At 40.1% G+C, this 23,066-nt stretch overlaps 1 protein-coding gene across 1 annotated transcript in view; it reads left to right on the top strand.

Annotated features, from left to right (window-relative positions):
• sntb1 (syntrophin, basic 1) overlaps window positions 1–22,673 on the top strand; it is a 35,954-nt gene extending 13,281 nt beyond the window's left edge. Inside the window, exons 3-8 of the mRNA XM_069537119.1 lie at window positions 6,577–6,694; window positions 6,848–6,934; window positions 8,175–8,311; window positions 9,142–9,338; window positions 17,064–17,293; window positions 20,393–22,673. Coding sequence (XP_069393220.1) covers window positions 6,577–6,694; window positions 6,848–6,934; window positions 8,175–8,311; window positions 9,142–9,338; window positions 17,064–17,293; window positions 20,393–20,485 — 862 coding nt within the window. The 3' untranslated portion in view covers window positions 20,486–22,673. The remainder of the gene's footprint in view (window positions 1–6,576; window positions 6,695–6,847; window positions 6,935–8,174; window positions 8,312–9,141; window positions 9,339–17,063; window positions 17,294–20,392) is intronic.
• Window positions 22,674–23,066: the final 393 nt, after the last annotated feature.

The following is a 23,066-nucleotide window of genomic DNA, read 5'->3' as shown; positions in this document are numbered from 1 at the left end:
AAGTTTCAATCCTTCAGGGCAATTACTCCATACAGGCAATTATGCACCATGGGATACAATGGCAGCCACAGCAGAGGAAATGCATCCTCAATTTATATTCTTCCAGAAAAAGTAAAAATTAAAGTTTTAGTTCAACTTTATGCACACCACCAATTTGAAAGGGATGGGGCTTGAAAATTGTCAGGCAAGCATAGTGACAAACCACATGGTTTTAACCGCCGGTAAGCTAATTCTTCTCAGCCCCAGCAGTGTGACAGTGGGTCTTCCGCTTCCTCTGATATCCAGAAGAGATTGTCTTATAGTGTTCTATCACAAATAGAAATTGCAGGCCATTTTCCCTTTTTCTTAAAAACAGACACTTGAAGTAGTTCGTAGATAATTCTGAGTCAGTTGGGGGTGGTCTTTTAGGAAGAGTCATCAAGTTAATTGGGTGGTAATATGACAATGGTCCAATCAAATAGAACTGGAGGAAGGAAGTGATTTACTAACTTTTTCGGTGTCAAGCTGTGAATGTGTGCTTTCTGTCCTACTTGAGTTTTCCTTTCACTCTGTTGTTTCCCTTCCCACTTTTTGTCTTTGCTGTTTTCTGTTTTGTTTTTCAATCACATGTTTGTGTCTTTCTGCTCCTTTTGTCTTCTCCCCGTCTTTTTCTTTTGTGATCTCTTGTTCCCGGCGTTATCTTTTATCCGTCTAAATCAATACTTCTCTGTCTCCATCATCTTCCCATCATTCTCCCTCTCTCGATTTTTTTTTTTCCTCTTGCCACAATTCCCTGTGTATCTCCACCCGCTGTTCCTCCACCCATGCTTGTCCTCTGAATGTGTATGATTTGAGAAGTGGGAGAAAGTTGAACCTCACCAACTTTCAAAGCTTCAGAGGACGGAGGAAACATCAAAGCGGAGCAATGACAAAGACAGCTTTCTCTGTCTGTACAGACGTTGTTAGACGGTTCGACTGCGAAACTGTAAAAATTTAAACGCGAGCACTCACAAACAAACAACAACAAACACCAAATGAAAGAGAGGATTATGTTACACGGACACAGCAGATGGTTCTCCGTTGTCTTGTTATTGTGCAAGCAAAATATATTTTATCTGCCAAGGGAAAAATAAGATTAAAAAGTACATTGCTCTTAACAGATGTTAATGCAATTGTCACATGTCTATGCTGGCAATGTTTCCAGTCTTTGTGGAGCAGGTTACCAACAGAGAAGGTGTGAACTTTGCCTGAAGCACCATCATGGCTCCTCACATTAGAGATGTGGATGATCTGAAGCCATGCTCACACTAGTTTTGAAGGAGCATCAAATATTGAGTATAGCTTTATGAAGCTGATGGGGGGGCTCAGGGCGAAAAGTAGCTCCTGAGCCCCCTGCGTAGGACCCCCTGTGTACAATAGTCCTCTACTGGATTAAAACATGACTGTGGGCTTGCCTAGAGTTTGATGAGAACATCAGTACCATTCATACATGTATGTGCCTCAACCCTGGAGGTAGTGGAGGCTGTTAGCTGAGGCTACATCTATACTACTCATCTGAAAACAGCATTTTCAAACTCAAACTTTTGGAGCTGCATTAGTTATAATTCCAGTTCATACCAACACGCCTGAAAACACATATCATGTGACCACTTGCCTACACTAGCCATACATGTGAAGGTGTCAACAGGAATAATAACTTGTCTTCTACACATAGAAGCAGTGTAGCCTTGTTAACAGCTCTTAGCAAAGACAACAGGCTCACCAATGTAATTTATTATCAGTTGTTTTCTTCTGCAAGAGGGTCGAGTCGGAAGTAGAGTAGTCGCCCTCTACTGGTTATGCAATAGAATGCAGGTTTGAGGCCCTACATTGACTTCACTTTCTACACCCACAGTCTGTTTTTATGTACAGTCTGTGGTGATGCTCCTTTACTAAAACATTATGACTCACTTATTTATACAATGTAAGCAGACAAGTTTCAGAGGTAGTTCCATGCTAAAACTATTTCTTCAAAATCAACAGTATATGTATCTGCCCACCTCTTCGCTGGTTGCCAGGTGACAAGAAAACAAACTGTCCTTTCAAGACATCTCTTTGTGTATGAATGACACAAATAACACATATCATTTCAATAGGTATGTTATAGCTGTGCTAAACGAAACCAGGCTTAAGATAGATTTGACACAATGCAGATCAGGCAATAAAAAAGAAACCACCTCAAGATCCTCATCATGTCAGCTGATTCCCAAACAGTTGAAGTTGATTATATAACCCCAGATTCATTTCCATTGAAGCCGCTGCCCTGAGGCCCGGGGAACAGTTGCCATGTTTTCCAGGCTGGTAATTCAGCTTCTTCCACAAGTGACGTCACAAGATGGACATACTGTCGTCTGTGAATCCCACTCCAAGCTCCATTTATGAGAATCTTGAACTGAAAAATAAAGGAAAGGTTCTAGGTGGAAACAGTTTTTTAAAACTGACCCGATGGTGCCAGTTTTTCAGAAAAAGGACATTGACAGGTTTTTACAAAGGTCTGTGAGGACGTGACTGGATTCACTTGTTCAGACATATTAATCTGTACAACTGACAAAAAATCTGCAATAAAATGTGATTATATCTTTCAAAATTCTCAGTGAAGCAATGACCTGTACATGTACAAATCTTAGATGACATATTAAGAGCACAATGAGTTGAACATTGTCTTCATTTGCTATAACTTTATTGGTCCTTCACTTTTACAAGAAGTCTCATCTGATGACATGATGAGTTTTTGCTTCTCACAGATAACAGACTGCTTTGTGGTTTGATAAAGCCCTAGGGCAAACACACACATGCACGCACACATACACACACACACACACACACACACACCGAACACACACACACACACACACAGTCATCTGCTAAATTGACCTTGACAAGTTGTTTTTTATGAAGTTCCTTGCAGCCAGGACAAATTCCGCTTTGACTCATTGGTAAATATTTAGTAAATGTTTGAATAGGACAACCAATGTTGAATTTGGTTCACTGTGTTTAATCCATGTCCATGGGTTGTCATATGGTCACAGAAAGTTAAATATCGCAGAGAAAGATAAAACCTACTCTCTTTTCTTATTTTGAGGTTTCAGAGCCAAATTGGTTTAAAAGGCTCTATGTTAAGTGGCATTGGAATCCTCAGCTCAATGTTGCAGATCTCTGAGGGTTTCTGTTTTCATTTCAGCAGTGAGTTTAAGCCTGAGAGGATAGAACGATATGAGCAGGGGTGGGAAACATGAGGAGAAAAGATGAAAGAAGAGAATAAATAATTTTTCACCTGAACATGTGATGACAAAGTGTTGCTTTCTCTCAAATTTAAAACAAATGAAATTAAGAAAAAATTGTGACATCCTTATCACTTGTGATGAAGCGATTGGGATTATGAGTTGTAAAAGGATTTTTCTGGACCTTGATGAAGCTTTGTGAAGTTTAAAAGGAATAACCCCCATGATGGTATCAGAATTATCTCTCCTTGGACTTATCAACTTCACATTTTAGAAAAAACATGGGTGTGTTGGGGTAACAAAAATAAAATTTTAGGACTCCAAGTCAGGATTATTTCCATTACTGATTTATAATTTTTTGGTTTTTTTTCAACCCAGGCTCCTATGCTGCTTTCAGTCATGCACTGAAGTCCAGACATTTTACTGATGGACTGTATGAGAGAACACAAACATCTGAGTCAGTTGTTCCAGATATTTTCCAGAACGTTTCCTGCCAGGCCCCAAGTAAAATGTTGTCAAGCAAATTGCTTGAGTGAGCCCATGTGAGGAAACAACAAAAAAAAAACATCCAGAAAATTCACAGTGAGCAAGTGGGCGTGTTGATAACTTTTCTAACATGTGACAGACAGGAAGCTGGAAGAATACAAATATCTCCGAATAAAAAAGAGGAGCCATACATGCAGGAGATGCTGACGGAGATATCAACTTGAGAATGTAGAGCTTTTGGGGACATGCGCTGACACCAGTGTTGAGAATTGTGACTTCAACAGTAACACAATTTATACTTCATATCCTGCCTCTGGCATGTTTTACTTGGGTGCCACCCTCAAACATGTCTGACCCAGATAGTCTCCTGCTGATTTTTCATATGTTAAAGGAAAACTCTGGTAAAATGTCAGGACCCAATTTCCCAGAGTTGAAACCTGAAAACAATTTCAATGATTAGTTAAATATCAGACCAGCTTGTTATTGCTTCTCTGTTGATCAATCATTGAGTGTCATGTTGAGTGTTGGATTCAACGTGACAAAGTCAGGATATGTCAGTCTGTGAGTTTTATGCCGTACGAGAGTCCCAACTTAATGCTGTTGTATCTGTTAAAATCCCAGAACCGTACAAAATATAAATAATACAGCAACACATGGGCCGAGCATATGTTGAATATTTAATTGTTAGGCCTTTGCTTTGAATGGACTCAGCTACCTAAAAAATTACATCACGCAACTTTCAGGGAACAATGTTTAAATGTCAAATCATTTAAAGTCAGAACTCAGACAGATTTGCAGCTGACTTGCATATTAACATTTTAAGATTTGAGACCAGGCGCCAGGTTTGTTTTGACTCAAGACTTAATTGAAAAAGACGTAAAAACAGTTCTGGATGGAGTCTGTGTGCATTGAGTTTCCTTTCTTGCTTATTTCCGATCATATTATTTTTTAAATATTGATTTTATATTTTGAATTGGTTTTATTTTATGAAAGATAAGACTTCCTGCAGTGCTGTAACTTTTGTTATTGTTTTAAAAGCTAAACGCTCTCTTTCATCAAACCGTAATGTATGCACAAAGAGTTCATGAATGAATATTTAGAGTTAGTGCACATCTGTATGCTGGAACAGAGATGGCGAGCTTGAATACATATTTGCTGTATGTATGCAGCGATAATCCTTTGAGGACAACTGTGCTTTGATGAAGTTTGAGACTAATCTTCAAGCACGCAGGACCAGAAGACACTCAAATCCACCTCATCCGGTCCGTTAGCTGTTCTCCCCCTGATCCCCTATATATGTTCCCACATTCCTGTGTCATGCATGCAAGAAATGAGAGAACTTGGCCGCTCCAGAAAATGGCAGATAAAGTCTTGTATAACTTGTGGGAGTCAGACTGACACGTCCTTGTCCACCAAACACACCTCGGGTCCTGGAGTCTCCCCCAGTCCTCCCCTCGTGCCCCTTCCAGGCCTGTCTTTAATGAACTCGCCTCTTTCGGGCACCACTTCTATTTTTAACCCAGTAACAAGAACAGAGTAACACACCTGGAGCTGATCTAGATGCTCTCTCAGGCCTCTGAGGATTTATGGAAGAGCAGATTCATCACATACTGGGGCTTTCCTGGTCCCCAGAGTCTCTGTGCGTGTGAATACAGAAAGCTGCATGTTTGCAGAACTGAAACCACGCTGGGTTTAGAGTGGTTTCTTTATTTTTAAACACCAGGACCACCTGGACACCGAAGGGACGCTTACACACATGCTAGAGTGTTTTAGAGTCGGTGGTATGCACTCACCGGATCAAGAATTCATTTCCATTCATGCCATGAGTTGAAACTGAATCTGTATTCCCACAAATTTACCCTGGGTGCTCCCTGCAGCAGGTTTACTGACCATACTGTCGACACATTTCATTCACTACACAACAACCTCATGCTGATGTGAGATTTAAAACTTAACACATCTATATTCTGCCCTACATTTAAAGGTTTCTCGACCAAATGATGACAAACAGTGGAGTTTACAAATCTTACGGATACACATGCAGGAACCAGAGTTTTGAATATCTGCACTTAAAGTTTAAATTAAAACTCTGTTCTAGTGATGAAAAATACTTGTGTGTGGATGAGTGGCTCATACACATGGGAAAAAGTTAATTTTTCAAAATGTTGTGTGGAAAGGGTATAAGCCTCTGAGTCAGTTATAATTAATAATGTGTGTCAAAGTAAATTATAATGTGGTTTGTTCCTTCCTTCTCCAAAAAGGACAGAAGACATCTAACCTTTGCTTTAACGTACCTGTTTGCAGTATTTTTTCCTGTGGTTTCACTCCACACACATTGACGCCGACTGAATTGACGCTACAAAAAAACATTCACACACCGCATTATGCTCTGTAACGGCTGCCACATGTAGCTTCTTAAAATTCATATTCATTGAGTGCACAATCAAAGAGCCATTCAGTGAGACGGAGAGCTTCCTAAATGCATTTCCCTCGAGGCCACAAATTCTCCCATATGATATAAGCAGATTAGTTATGGAAATTCAGTGGGAGACTGTATTGTGTCATATGGCCCAAAGAGGATGCATTGACTTGAATAAACAGAAATATCGGTGCTCTTTATTTCATCGCTCTGACCGCGTTCCATTTCTCAGGCGGATGAGACAAACGAGCGTCTCTCAGAGCTAAACATTTGGCTTCTGTGTGAGTTGAGACTACACTGAGTCAAATTGGGTCGACCTGACGAGGCTTGTGATAAATTTATGTATTCAAAATGAACTGCAGAAGTTTTAGAGCCCATCAATGATAACGGAGAGGTTAAAGCTGTTTGAACTTGTCTAATCTTCTTTTCCAGACAACTGGAGCTGCACTCCCCTGACGCCAGGCACACTGTGGTGCTGCGGTGCCCGGATCAACCATCTGCCCTGTCTTGGTTCTCTGCCATGCACTCTGTCACATCCACACTGGCACAGGTTCGTCTTTGGTTTGATTGATTTTTTTCTCTTCATTAGTGTCACTATCAGAATTAGATCTTTCAACGGGTGTGATTTAGCTCCTGCAGAGCTGCTTAGGATCTAACACTTTCCAGAGGATCATCCATCCTAAAAACTGTCATCTCACCACAGCGGGCACTGGCAGAGGTCATCCAGAACACAGCCAGGACGGGGATTGGCAGCAGAGAGATACGACACCTGGGATGGCTGGCAGGGAAGGTAGGCGTGTGTGTGTGTGTGTGTGTGTGTGTGTGTGTGTGCGCGCACATTTATAAGTGAGAGAGAAGAGAGACAGTGTGCAAATTCTTGATAATACCTTAACTGTGCAAACATATGCAGAATATGCGTGTGTGTGCCTGTATTTGCATGCACAGTCTTGCGTCGTGCATATCTACAAGACACACAGATGCACACATTCTTGAAATTCACACAAGCGAGTAGCCAGCTTCACTTCCTCTTTCACATACAGACACACCTGTGCAAACACACACACGCACACACACACACACACACACACACCTGTCTAATTCAGTCCTCATGAATTTGACAGCATTTCATCCTTCAAATGCATTACAATACTGTTACTAAGCAACATATTCTCTATTATGTTAAAAAGCCGACCCTTGACCCTCTAAATCCCACGTTGTGATTGGCTGAGGCAGAACTTCAAAGAACAGCTTAGGATTCCATGGCTGGGCTGCAGATAAGCTTTCATAATGAGAATAGTTATGGAGCATTGTAAAATGAAATGCAGGGTGGTGTGTGTGTGCGTGCTAAGTTAAGGGATTAAATGCGGGTGTTTCTGAAGGGAGAGCGAGGGGTTTGCTCATTACCAATAATGGGTGAAGGGGCACGGCAAAGAAAATGTATTGAAAGTTTACCTGCACACATGCAGCCACCTTTATGTTCAGCTATTCCCAGAGAGACAGAAAGTATAACAGAGAGTACAGAGGAGAAAAATAATGTTTGGGTTCCTGGTCATGGGTTAAGTTGAGTGGTGAGAACTGGTTCACACCCACTGATAAGTAAACACACAGTCTGGTACTTATTAAATAGGCACACCGTTCCTCTCTATGACACAACATTGATCCTATTTAGCAACTTGCTGGCTCACAGCCATTCATTCTCTGATGAAATATCTGCTTCTATCAGGATTTGTGATTAACATAAGAAAGCATAGGCATTCAAATCCTGCAGAATCAAGCTGCTTGATTCAACTTGTAATTGAGCAGCTTTTTATGATTCACTCATTTGTTATTTAGTAAAAACCTTCACAGCTTAATGAAGATCTGTTGGTGTTGTTATAATGAATACTACCTAATTAGTGACTAACTTCAGATTGTGGTAATTAACGCACAAAATATGCAATAATCAATTTATAATACAACTGACATTTGCAGCCGGTTTTCTTCACTTTTGTCAGCATCCACGTCTAATTATTTCTCTGCTTGTGCTGCAGACGGAGAGTGAGAAGCAGAGCTGGAGGCCGGTGCTGGTGGTGCTGACAGAGAAAGACCTGCTGCTGTACGACAGTCTACCACGAAGCAAGGAGGTCTGGCAGAGTCCTGCACACACTTATCCACTTTTAGCAACACGGTAGGTTCACCACCATATGAACATGGAGATCCTCAACACAAACAATAGAGTGGTACAATGAAATATTTCTTATATATTTAAAAATAAATGTTTAAGAAATATGTTTTGTGGAGACTATTATACTACTATATTTTCTTGTCACAGTAATCACCACTGACAAAGACGTGTATGTTAGTTTGTATCTTTGTGAGCAAGATTACAAAAAATGACAATCACCACAAAACTTTGGGACATGGGACATGCGTCAGGGAAGAGCCCATTACATTTTGGTGCAGATCCAGGAATTTTATTTTCACTTTCTTTAACATTTGGAATCTTTCAACATTGTCGTTGATTTCTCAGATAATAATTCATGGATCTTTATGAAGATAATAAGGTTTAGGGGACTGATATTTATAACGGTGCGTGTCATTTGGAGCAGATCCAGACTGTAATATGCTACATGTGATATGTTATAGTTGATTTATTAAAAACTACATTGACCGGCATTACCACAACCATTTTAGCATTTATATCACCTTAACTGCTAAGGACTAAAAACAGTCTTTAAACTGCTGCGAGCACGGCGGTAGGCTTTTGTTTAGTCACAGCTGTTGGTTTGACCTTTGAGTCTTCGTGTTACTGACTCAGTAAACAAATCATTTTGCTCCCTGATCCAGTTCTGACCAAAAGATTTTGTTAACTTGTGAAGCAAAGTGAAGAAAAAATAATTCAGAAGTTTCCTTCCCTTCAGCAAGAAGGGATATTTATTAACAAGGGACTTCATAATATGTGTCTTCTTCCTTCTCTCTAAAGTAAATGACAGTGCATGTGTGTTTGTATTTATTCAGCCTGGTCCACTCTGGTCCTGACCGGGGGTCCCCTCACTCTGGCACTGAGCTGTACTTCGCCACTCGGACCGGCACACGTCTCGGCATCGAGACTCATCTGTTCCGGGCAGAGACGACCAAGGATCTGTCCCTGTGGACCAGACACATAGTGAACGGATGTCACAACTCCGCTGAGATGATCAAAGAAGTCACGACGAGTGAGTGCAGATATTTAACACATCAACATAACGATTCAGTAACATACACTTAATGTACATAATCTGACCCCATTGAACAGAGGAACACACATGTGTAGCTGTGGTTAGAGTGGAATGAGCTGTACAGGTCAATGTGCTGAATTCACTGCTGCTCCATCAGTCGTGTTCAGGCACGCCGCAGCAAAACGTATCCTCAGAGATTTGAGAGTTTACAAGGGTAAGTATTGCCTCAGGTGTTCCAAGTCTAAAATAAATTCTGAATCTAGTGTATAAAGCAAAATGCAGACATACACAAACACAGACTCCCACATCCACCCAGATAGGGGAGGGTTTGTGATGTAATTTGACAGCCATATGGAAGATGTAGACAAAGCACATGCTATTTATAGAAAGGAATGCTATTCTAGTGTGTGTGTGTATGTGTGGTGTTTAGCATTGGGTATCGGTCGTCCAGGGAATTCCAGATGAATACCCCCCCCCCTCTTTTTTTTTTTTCTTCTTTTGCCTTTCTCCTCTCTAAGCACAAAATGTCCTGGGAACTGCACTTCTCCCTTGAGTCCCCTCCGCCTCTCTCGGTCTATGATAACACCATGCCAAAAGTTTCACTTCAAACTCCACTTATACATAAAACGGCACGGTTTCAGAAGCAAATGCTACACGGCCAGAACACCACACCCTTGTTGTCAGTGTTTATCACCGCCAAACTCTAGCCAAAACTCTCCTAAGTCACGTCTGCGCCCACTTATCCAGGTTTAGATGTTATGCTGTGATCGGCATGGAATACACTTCATTCAAGTCGGCACTGCTTCCACTTCCGAGGTGTGTGATGACAATCAGATTTTGTATGTTACGGCAGTTTGCTGGGAAATGTGAATGTTAAGAGGACATCTTGTTTAGTCCCATGACCAAACGCTGTCTAGACTGAGGCACGCTGCTCAGTATCGACGTGTTGTAGCATTGGCATCAAAAGATTAAGTTTAAACCTGAGGTAATTGATTTTTGGACACCTGGGGACAATGGAAATAAACTTAACACTGACAAATTATCACCTTCTCACCAGGTTTATTTAATGAGTGTGTTAGCAAACAGTTTCTTATTTATACGCCCCGCAGATACAACAACAACATTAATATTCAATTGTAGTCATGTTTGACTGAAATTAGATGAATGTTCTCGTAAATCTGTTTCTCTCCTTAGTAACTCTGCAGGTATTTACTGGCTCTTTAACAGCTAAAGAGCTGAGCCTACTGGAGTTGTGTGTTGTTTGGTCCTGGGCAGGTCATGTATAGTGGGTTCCCACATCTACGCCCACACTATTACTAATGACTTAAGTTTGATTACTTTTCTTTTTTTCACAATACAAAACCCAACAAAGTCCAACCAGCAATTTAACTAAGGAGAATAGAAATACTGTACCACTGATTTATCAAATTCACCCAAAATAATAAGATAATTTTTGTCTGACTGAAGTCAGTACATCAGCATGAAAATTTTAAATGTCCAGTAGACCTGTTCAGCCTCCACTGTACCACCGTCACATGAAGACTCGTAGTCCTTGTTGAATGAACATTAATATATTCAGTATAATGGCTTCCATCATTTCTGTCATGATTTAGGACTTTTTAACTCTTGGATAAAGAATATTATGGACAGTTTTGTTCATTTGAACTTTATCTGTGTTTCTTTGTTTCAATTCTGTGTTTCATTCTGTGTTTAGATTTGTTCCACTCTGTTTCCTGTTTTATTTTGAAAGTCTGATCTCCCTCGTGTTTCCGTTCACTTCACTTCCTGCGTTGATTAGTTTCACCTGTTTGTCCTGTGCCACCTGTCTCTAGTTTGTCATCAGTTCAGTTTGTATTTAAGTCCTCACCTCTGTCTCTGTCCAGTCTTCTGTTAGGTCTCAGTCTCTGTCAGTGTTGTCTCCAGTGTTTTCTTTTCATGGACAGTTTGAGTTTTGCCTTTTGTTTCTTCCTGGGCCTGCTCCTTGTTTTGAGCTGTCTGGAACAAATTCAGTTTTTCTTAATGAGATCTGCCTCCTGCTCTTTTCACAAACGATTTCTGTTGCGTCATCACCACATCCTTCTGCCACCAGCTCAGAGATATATTTACAATATGTTTTCTCTATTCGAGTCAAGCCAAGCATTCTACTTATAAATACTATATATGCTAATACCCCGGATTATTCAAGTACACTGGACATCCCTGTGCCCGTCCCTTGCCTCTGAATTTGGTGGAGAAGAATGATGGTGCTTGATGTCAGTGGATCTACAGGTCATTAGGAGTCATTCTGTAGAAACTATGAGTCAGTCCTTCCAATAATTTAATTTCAGTCTAGACGACAAGGTTGGACTGTCAGTCTGACGTTGCCTTGTTGAGTTGTGACGATGCCGTAGCTAAAAATATTTGTTATAGCATCTTTAATTTTGCACTGCACTGCTGATTTACAACACAGGTCAGAGACACAGGAAGGAGACAAATGGGAATGCTTTACAATCTTTATCACTCACTATCGAATTTCTGTCTTGAATGGATCCCATAACTTTTCCGAAACAGATTGATGTGAGCACTAAGCCCTTAGTTTCCTCTGATGGAACTTTCCTGAGGAGGAGTGTGATAATGCGTAGATTCACACATTTCTCAGCAGTTGCCATTTGACGAATCGTTGGGCTGACCTTGATGGCCTTTTCACTTGTGTAACATTTTGATAAATCATTGCGGTGGTTTATTCACTGTCAGGGCTCGTGATAGAGATTTGCTCTGAAGATAGATTTACTCTCAATCACTTAACGGGCAGCAGGCCATCCTTTGAGGGATTTTAATGGGGAAAGTAATTTATTCAGATGTGAAATCAAATGTCACCAGCACTTGGCCTGCTGTCATTTCTATTATCATTGTGTCCAATGTGACTTTTCAAAGTTGAAATTGATATTTTAAGAAATGTACAGGATAAGGTATTGCATAAAATGAAGTCCCAACATTGAGTTTTCCACCCTCACTTGTCTGTCTTAATGAACATAACAAAAATCTATAGTTTGATCCTAAGCAGTGATCCATGAAGCAGAGTGGAGAGAAATAAATATGGTATATATATTTTATGTACACTGTGTCGGAAATCATTCACCAATCACTATATACTGCACTATATAGTGAGTTCGCCATTTTGTAGTGGTGTCCGAATATTTATTGACATTTTGTACACCTTATATAATGCACTTATTGTTTCCCATAATGCATCATGAAAAATTGCATACAACCGATGGTCACTAACCATCTACCATCATTAACTGCACTCGCAGCGGAGAGGCGAGAGGAACGAAATGGAATGTGTGCAGAGCATCACAGCACAAACTGAGAAAACCCAAGTTTATCTCTACGTTTAAAGATGGCCATACAACATGTGTGAAATAAACGTTTAAAATTTACTGTGGGATTCCTCCACCGGTTGATGCTACTGATGTTGTACGTCATAATCCTGCGACAGTGACGTCATTAAGCGCCGAGGTTGTGTCAGAAAACATTTTAGTTGTTTTCCCGATGAGCTCATTATATAGTGTTCTATATAGAAGTGGTTGGAAGTGAATGAGTGATTTTGGACACAGTCTTAGTCGTAGCCGTGCTTATTAAAATCTACCTCCCAGTTTATCTCATAATAGTTTAATTAATACAAAAAAGACACGTCACCCATTTGTACTTACAGTCTACAGTAGTGACATTGTTCTCTCATCTACTTTCCAATGTCAAGAATGAACCACAGAATAAAAATGACTTCATGAGAAGTTTACCTGTTCAAAGTTACTGCTTCTGGTTTCAGACCCGTGGTGTCACAGGTGACAGCTGTAAAGTCTCAGTCTCAGAGGTCGATTTGGTCTCCTTAATGACCAGGTAAACAGAGCACTTTAAAAAGCAATTTTGCCTCAGTGTGGAGAATTAACCCATTAACCTGCTGTGACACTTGAAGTCGAGCGCAGTGGGAAGCACTTTTGAAGCTGAAGTGCTTTACCTGCTGCTAATATAATTTACAAGTTTAAAACAAATGGCTGAGAAAACCAAGTTTCTGTCCTTTAATAACCTTTTAACGTCTCCACCTGTTGTTATGGTGACAGAGTTGGTTTCTCCCTCCTGCACTGTCTCTCTCTTGCCCCCATTCATTCAGGTCCTCTCTCAGTGTTATCACTCTCACCGCTCCCTCCCCTCCGCTGTCCCTTCCACTCACTGTCAGGCAGAAAGAAGGGCTTTTGTTGCAGCCTGAAAAGCCCCTTTCTCTGTGTTTGTGTATGTGTGTATACGTGTGTGTGTGTGTGTGTGTGTGTGTGTGTGTGTATTCTGGTGGGAATCCCGGCTTGCCTCAAAGATCAAGGCTCTCAGGTAGAAGAGTCGAGTTTCGGGTCTAATTTTCACCCCCGGAAACGACAAAGACCCTACACTCTTTGCCCCATTCACAGCTGTTATGCCATTAGGGAGCCGTTTGTCGTTGTTGTGTATACATCATCACAATAATATTACACATTATGAGACTCATTTTTCATCATGAATGGTGTGTCTTTAGGATATTACACTGTATATCCGACGGGGTGCATGCCTCATTTTTCTGTTTGATTCACAGTTTCCTTCTCATCAACAGTACTTCCTGCTGTTTGTAGTGTTGCTCACAGTTGATAAGGAGAGGATGGATTAATGCAATATTCTGCTGCTCTCCTGAATCAAAACCTCTCAAACCCACACTGCAGTTAGATTTGGTGGAACAGGCTCTGCTCTATGAGGGAGAGAAACTCAGCAGTAATGTGAATTCTGCTGGGAGAACCAATCCTCACTTAACAGCTGTAAGTGTTCATTTTAGCTGCTCAATTACTCTAAAAATATAGCACATTAGCATGAAGAAGATGTGGCAGATAGAGCAGCAACAATAAACAGTTGGTACTCTGGACAATGGCATGTATCTGAACTGGATGTCAGCATTTAGCTGGTAGCCAAGCAGCCGATGGTGAAGCATGGATGAACCTAAAGCTGCTTTCTCCAGGTGTCTTCCATCCACTGTCCAAACACATGCAAGTGAGGGTTAGGATTGATTGAAGACTCTAGATTGACTGTAGGTGATAAAGTGAGATTGGAACTTTAGGGTTAGTTACGTTTTCTTTCCCTGTCATGGGTGCAACCCGCCTCTTGCCCATAGTCAGCTGGGATTGGCTCAAACACCCCCATGACCCTCAAAGCTGGATGGATGGATGCACAGAACTAAAGCTCCCTCTATAATTTCTGAGTCCCCACCATTGGCATTGTGAATAAATCTACAGTTTTATTTTGTGTGCCTGTTTGTAATTTAGGCTCTGACTTTGCAAACATCTTTATTTATTATTTATTTATGTCTTAATTAACTTGACACTTGTAAAGTGACTACTGCTACTTGGTAATCAAAGTAATTAGACTCACCTTTGTAGCCCTGTTTGTAATTGTGAATAAGATATTTCAGTGCTTTTCATTCATTTATCCATCACCACAAGTGAATGAAGAAACCATGTTACACAAACAAAGGCAATTTATTGTGCATTACTATTACTTGATTATAGTACAACTCATCCACATGGTACTCTCTGGATAAATCAAAGTCAGATGAATTATTTGTGAGTTGTGTTTGACTACAGTGAGACGTGAATGTATGTTTCATAATCGCCTTTTGATAAAGAGGCGAGCGAGGAAGGGATTTAGATGCCTAAAGGGAGATTAGTGTGTTTTGACTGACATGAAATACAGGAAACCGCCTGTTGCTAGTCAGATAAAAAGGACTGGAGTATACCCACAGACAGCGACAACACACACACACACACACACTCATACATATACATATTAGCATTGGTATTGTGTTACTCAAAGAGAGAGAAGCCACAGGCTCACATATGTATCTGCATTTGTCTTCACGTTCTGGATCTGCAGAATGGAAAATGCTCTCCCTGTCCCTCCCAACAAAGTGGTGTTACACACACTCTCACACTCATAAGTGCACACATTCAACACTGTCCTCTACATGCTACACACACACACACACACACACACACACACACACACTTTGATTGTACCTCTATCTTAGTGAAGACACTCAATATATATGATACATTCTCTAGACCCTGACCTTAACCTAATCCTAACCCTAACACTAAAACCAAGTCTTAACCCTCAAACAAGAATTTGTGAGGACCAGTCAAAATGTCCTCACTCTCGTAAAACGTCCTCACTCTGTAGGGTGTATGCTTAAAATGGTCCTCACAAATATAAAAGTACACGCACAGACGCACACACACACACACACACACATCCTGCTAAGTCTGTCAGCAAACAATGGAAAGATTACTACTCTCTACTCGCTCGCCGTCTCTTTGTCACACAACCGCTCATCCTGGTGGATCAATTGTCGTCGAAAGAGAAAGAGAGATTGAGGGGGGGCACCTCTGTCAAGGTATTGAATAAAATAAGACCGAGTGCAGTGTGGAGACGAAAAAGGTTCTTCATTAAAGCAGAGGCAGAAGAAAAAGGGTAAATTGGGAGAGCAGATAAAGATAGCACACTCAGCTTCCAGCAAGACACATGCTGTGAGGAGAGAGTAGAGAGAGTGGGACATGAAGTGCTCAGAATTGTGATAGAACAGATAAATTACGCTCTCAGCTGGATGGTATGCACGTGAAAAGAAGAGTGTGTCACTGAAATTGTAATGTGTTATCCACAGTTAGGAGAGGAGATATGGGACACGGATTACTTATGTATTAACAGGACGTCCGCAGCAGCATTAAAGATGGAACACTTCTGTCAACAAAATGGTACAAAATGTTTTAATAAGGAAAGCTTGAAAAATGTAGTGTGTTATGTTGTCCTGCAGTTTCTTAGTCGCTTCTTTTTCTAACAGCCCACCCTCACTGGTACAAATGTGAAAAACCTCTGGATATTATAATATTCATGAAAGTAGGATTTATTACAGATCATTAGATTTAGCCTTATTTGGATAATAAATAGTAGGAAAACATAAAACACTATATTTATGTCTTCTGAAAAGTAAGAAGAAAGCAGAGCCAAGAATAGTTTCCCATTATCAAAATTAAAGCCGAAAAAACAAAAGATTCTATCTTGTTGTCCCTGTTTTAAGTTGTTTTTTTTAATGTAATCAAATCATTATAAATCCACTGTATTACACTGCAATATGAAGCTGAGCAGTAATTCAATATTATTCAATTCTGAATATTCTGAATATATTTGCTGCTTGCTTCTGAGCAAGTGAATGATTTTAACGTGTGTGTGTGTGTGTCTGTTTAATGAAATGCAAAACAGAGGAACACATTTTAGGTGTTGGAAACAATCAGCATGAATGGCATTCATATCTTCTATATTTATATCACAGAAAATGAAATAACTTTGTACAAAACTCCAACTTACTTTCATAAGACATTAATCATAGTCTCTGCACTGAAGCTGTTAGACAAGAGGAAACTTCTCAAAGTAAGGAGGAGATGAGATTTTTCAAGGACAGAGATAAAATGCAGTTTTGAAGTCGACAATATTTATTTGAAATATCTCTGTTATTTTTGTGCGCTAACTTACATATCATTGTAACTACTCATGCACTACAGCCAGGTTTCACATTTCAACTTTATCTAATCTGTTGTATTATTAATTCAGGGACAAACGCAATACTGTCTTGTTAGCAATCAAAAAATGCTAAGTAACATCTTTGTGTTTCATCAGGTTGTATGTACATGGGTCAGGAGTGCAGGCTGGTGATTCACTACGAACAGGGCTTCTCTGTGCTGGCTGACCCCAAACTGGACGATGGGGAGAACGGGGAAGCGGGAGGAGCGCACACTCCCACCAGGCCCAGGGTGCTGCTCTCCTACCCCTATGAAAAACTAAAGATGTCCTCGGATGACGGAGTTCGCATGCTGTCCCTCGACTTTGGAGGGAAGGAGGGGGAGATTGTGAGTGGTTTTTTTGTTTATATGTATTTCTTAAGCTTTATGGCTTTATAAACAAAATTTAATAAGACATGGTTTGACAGGAGCTCTGTTGTCCTCAGTTTTTCTTGGAACATTGAAAGAAAATGTGTTAGTAAAGTAAATGACCACCTTAGAATAATGGAACCTTTACTATTAAAAAGAACTGTAAGTGGTTATACATAGGTCCCAATATAATATAATCAGTGTGTAACTTGCTAAACACAGATTATTATACATATATAAGTTATTTTTGTTTCAGCAACAATTTATCTCGATATAAGAAATGTGAGTAATAGAAATAACTTTCTACATTATCACAAATGCCAGTTTTGCCGCAATAGCACCAGAATATAATTTTGTGTTTTGCAAATGTGGCACAGGACTGACATGTTATTTGTACAATCAGTTGTTTAACAGTCAAGTATAGTGACAGTCGTTTTCATTTCATTTCAAGTTAAAGTGAGTTAAAATGGTTTTCCTTCAGCTTTTAGAAATATACTATTAACTGAGCTTTCAAAGTTTTGAATAACAAGTTGTGATGATGGGAAATAAAACAAACAATATAGAGCCTACTTGGCTGTGGACGTGTACAACAACAAGTTCATATCCACTCTCAGGGGGTTGAGAAAAGCCTTCTGGGAAATGAAGCGAAACACAAGTACAAGTATAGAAGACAGGCGGAGGGAGAGTGCTACAGCAGAAAGTAAATTACGGCACTTTATCACAAAATAACTCATGTACTAAAAAGAATCACACAAACACAGGTCCTCCGAGGTTAGAGCGTCCAACAGTGGAATTTTCTTTTGAAAATAACCTGTCACTTACTGTGAGGGGTTTAATCTTTTTACAGCTCACTGCGTGGAAGTTCAGGTGGCTCTTGTTTCAGGGGCCTCACTTAAAGTAATCAAGACCAATTTAATGTTTATACCTGAGAACAACCAAACACAAACACTCCCACCACCCAATGTGTTCCTCATCGCTGTAAGAATTCCACTTCTCAGCCTCCTGGATCTAATGCTGATATGAATATTAACGTGGGTGACAGACAGGAGATTGAACTGTTGCAGCTCTTGTATTACTCTCCCCTGGCACTAATACAAACTGTTTTTACACAGAAAAACATCACTGATGTTTCATCATTCACAAAGCCACAGCACTGTGATTTGCTGTATGCTGGAAACTCAAGTGAAAACTAAAATATTTATTCTCCAGGCTTATGGGATTGGGATTTAGAAACTGGAAACTGAGGTGTTTTGTATCAAGGCCCCGATCTGTCTGTATGACAGTCTCCATATAGCTCTGTGTCAGACTTCTCTAAAATTCCTCTATTCATGTCAGACTGCTCAGTATTTGCTGAAGGCAAATAAGCAACGACATGCGAGCTTTGATTAAAAACCCTCTGTTGGCTACCTTATCAGAACAGTTTTTACCATCTGTAGCGTTTCTGAGTCTCAGCACAGTCACAGATGATGCTTTATAAAGTCCAGAGACACTTGTGGATGGAACATGATGGAAACAATCACGATAACATTAATAGTAAAGGCACACGGTCACAAAAACACATATTGACAACATGACAAGTACCATTTAAAATGTTATAAGACCACTTGATCCTCAATTGTGGCAGATACAGTTTTGCTTTGTGAACACAGCCCCTTGAGGTAATATCTTCAAATGCAGTACAAACATTCCCTCGGACTAAAAGATTAATGTATTTGTTTTTCATGGTCAAGGTCACGGTGACCTCATGTTCTTGTGAACGTGATATATCAGGAACACCCATAGGGAATTTCATTACATCTGGTACAAACATTCACTTGGACTGGAGGATGACCTGATTAGAATTTGGTGGCCAAAAGTCAAGGTCACGTAGGCCTCACAAAACATGTTTTTGTTAGCGGAGGCATAGAAACGCAGGGCAGTAGTTTTAGCTCTTCTTCAGTGTTGACTATCCCGTCATTACTTTCACACAGCAATTTCACACAATTCAGCTCCGGTTGATCAAAAAGACAACAACAAGACTAAGGGCCCCATGGTGTGTTTAGTCTTCACTCAAAAACATTTTTCCATGCATGAATGTGCATAGTTACAACAGCATCTACCACGGCTATGCTGAAGATGGTAAAATCTTTATGAATGTTTTGACAGATACAGACAGACATAATTTCTTCTTGTCCTACTATTCTTGATGCCAATTGGTTCTAACTCTTAAATACATTTAGTTAGCAGCATTTGCTATAAGATGTTCACCTGCTCACACTTACACTCTATCATGCACATGCAGCACACTTTCTCAGGCAGAAAATGGGGATGGGTGTTTGTAATGTTGGTTTTAAGGGGTTGGCATATCACCGCTCATCCCCCTGAAACTCCCCCACTGCTGAAAACCATAAACACTGAACTGCTGGTGGCGCTTAATGAAAAGTCAGGGGATTACTAAAGCTGTTGGGATTCAATTGGCACCAGACATGTCTGCACAAAGAGTCATGGCAATCTATCCAATAACTCTGGGATATTTCAGACTGGATCTGAGTGATGGACTGACTCACTAAAGTTGCCATCCCTACAGAGCCAAGCTGCCAGCATAGCTTTATGTATCTCAACTTCTGAAAATCCAGACTTTCAGAATTTTTGTGGACCAATGTCGTGCTTGTTTTATAATATTTCTCGGTGCTGGGTTTCCTGGAGATGAGGTAACCTCTAAAAAGGTGCTCAGTGTTAAATCAGAGGAATTTAACAGTTATTTGTGTTGAATTTATAGGTTAAATCTCCATATAGCCCTTAGGAACAGGATGTGAGTCATAATACTGTTGAAACCACCCACTGTTGATTCAGGCTATGAGCAGAGCCTTATTCATGGTGACGTGGCGTTTGTGTGTTTACACTGCACAGTACAGTGTAGAAGTCGGACTGACTTATCCCTGCCTCATGGAGAACTGTTGACTGTGGAGTTAGTCTTGAACATACATTTATGGCTTTATGAGCTTTACAAACTCTCTTCTCCTCTTTTTCATCTCTGTCATGTTTTGCATTATTCCTCTTGATCTACTTTTTAATTCTGTTGTTCCCTTCTTCCTGCAGCAACTGGACCTCCATTCGTGTCCAAAGCCAATCGTCTTCATCCTCCACTCCTTCCTCTCTGCTAAGATCGCCCGCCTGGGTCTGGTGGCCTGACAGCCTCTCTAAAGGGACATTTCAACCTTCTTCAAAAAAATGAAAAAATCCACCTTGTTTCTCCACCTGTCTGCATCCTGCATGCAGCACACAAAGTTGAACTCCTTCAGCCGGGGGACCCAAGCTGAGTGAATGTAGCTTCTTTCTGGAAATCAACCTTTCTTGGGTCTCCAACTCTAAAGTTAAAAAACACTGGAGAAACCAATACAAATTGGTTTTGCTTTGAGTGAAATGGACGTTTTTTGTTTTTGACAAATCCTCCCTTTAAGGGCTGCATGGACTGAAGAACCACAGTAGCGAAAAAGATGAAACACAGACAGAGGGACACACCGGAAGGAGCAGATTGGGCATTACTGTCACGTCCAGGATCGGAAAGACAGCAGGGTTTGAGATGAGTTCACTCTTAATTCAGTCACATTGTAATGGCAAACTGCCTTCCATTTACCATTTATATAATTTATTCCCCATTAGCTCTGAAAGGACATTCTGAATTCCACTTGTAATTTTTCTTCCACAAACACTTTGGCACACTGTGGAAAAACATTTGTCATGCGTTTGTCTTTTTTGTCGTCCCCTGAGATGTCTTGTTAGTGGTGTCAGTATTCATCATTGAAACCGGGAGCCACACTCTGCGCCACAGATTCCCACAATGTGACGGCAGACTCAAATTCAAATAGTCTCAGTTTACATTTAACAGGCCGCATACAGCGACCATCTGGTGGTATTTCAGAGTTTGACTGATTTGACAGTGATGTCAGCCATAATAACTTCAAATATAAAAAAAGAATTGGTTTCAGTAAAATGAAGTGGAATTTAATCAAATATTCTTTTTCTTTTGTCACATTTAAATTCATTGTCCCATTTATCACTCGAAAAACAGCTCATATTTAAAAAAGGCTGCGTTCAATAATAGCCTGCTATGGCAATTTGTCCTCAACACAGAGGAACCAGATGGCATTTACTTTGTTTCATTTTCCACGATTAGTATCAAATTTACATGGAGGTTTATATAACAATGCATATGATTCATTTATTCTTAATTTAGCTTTCACAAAATAATTAGGTAACGTTCAGATTAAATAGGTAAACATTTTGACCAAATTGTTTCAGATTTCATAGATTCTTTAATGTGCACTGTGCTAGTGCCAGCATAACATACATACACGGCTAACCTGTAAACAGATGAATCAAAAACAGAACAAAAGACAATCTTTGTGAGAGTTTATTCTTAGCTTTGGAAACATCAAATAGTCCAGTTTACAATCCTGGTATCATTTCATCTAAATCAGAGCAAGAAAGCACATATGTGGATTTCCAAAAATGTTGATCTCTTCCTTGTCTGATCAGACAAGATGATGCTCTTCGTCTCTATTTCCAAGTGGACTCTTCAACTATTGGTAAACATCTTGTATGAACTGTTATTCTTCCAATGTTTCTCTTTGAATGTCTGATCACGTTGACCTGGATAACCGACAAACGGCCGTCATCTACTGCCCCTCTAGTAAATATCTGCCATGAATAACTGTAGTAATTCTCAACATTCATCTTGAATCAAATGGTGCCATAATCACTCAATGAAGTATTATTGATCCGTCACTATCAAGGTAGCCATCATAGTAGTCTTCAATCCAGCTGAAGTCATGCAACAGTGTGGGTTGTTCTTCTGCAGCAGACTGAATCTCTGTGCTGCACTGTGTCTGATGAGGCCTGCTGCCAGGTCTTTTACTTGTGCCTTCAGATGACTGAGACAAACATTTTAATTTTGGAAGAAATAAATGAACATGATGAGTACGGAGCAAACAGTGTGACTGCTATGATGGCTACATTGGTCTGGGCTCAACCAGCCGAATCTTTTTTTGTTCGCTCTCTCCTTTTGAATCATAGCACACTTCCATCGACCATTTACACACACACTGTGAACAATGATCCACACATTGTAATCATACCACACTGTAGAAGAAACATAATCAGTTTTGTTGATACTCAGAGATAGTGGAGGCTTTGTAACACACAGAGAATCCAGCAGTCACTGACAACCTCAAGTAGAGAGGAGCACTTTGAGTAAAGCCTGCTGTGAAGTGTAGAATACTCTGATGCCTTCGGCAGCTACTGTACTGTCACTCAGAATGATAAATCTTAGTTTTTCAACTCAGATTGTGCACATAAATCATGTATTTAACAAAACTGACATGAAGGCTCTGTTTTTATTTATCTTCAATGGTGATTTATTCATTTGTCGTCAGCGGAAAATGTGAATCAAATGAAGCACACTGGAAAAATGCACTTTACTTCACTTATATAAATTATATCTGCCAAGGAACTTATATTTTCAACTCTGTCCGTTTGTTTGTTTGTGAGCAGGATCATGCAAAGACCACTGAATGGATTTCCATGAAACTTGGTGGAAAGATGAGATATGGGCCAAGAAAGAACCCATTCAATTCTGGGGCAGATCTAGGAGGTTTTTTTTTTTGTATATATATTTTTATCCGTGAAAATGTGCAACTTGGCGCTGATTGTTTTTAAAAACAATTATTAGGCCTTGGCAGAGGTCTACTGACTGTCATATTCTAGTTTTAAT

This window comes from Paralichthys olivaceus, chromosome 13 (assembly GCF_024713975.1).
Source record: "Paralichthys olivaceus isolate ysfri-2021 chromosome 13, ASM2471397v2, whole genome shotgun sequence".
Classification (NCBI taxonomy): domain Eukaryota; kingdom Metazoa; phylum Chordata; class Actinopteri; order Pleuronectiformes; family Paralichthyidae; genus Paralichthys; species Paralichthys olivaceus.
Note: the sequence above shows the minus strand (reverse complement) of the source record. Positions and strands in the feature narration are given on the sequence as shown.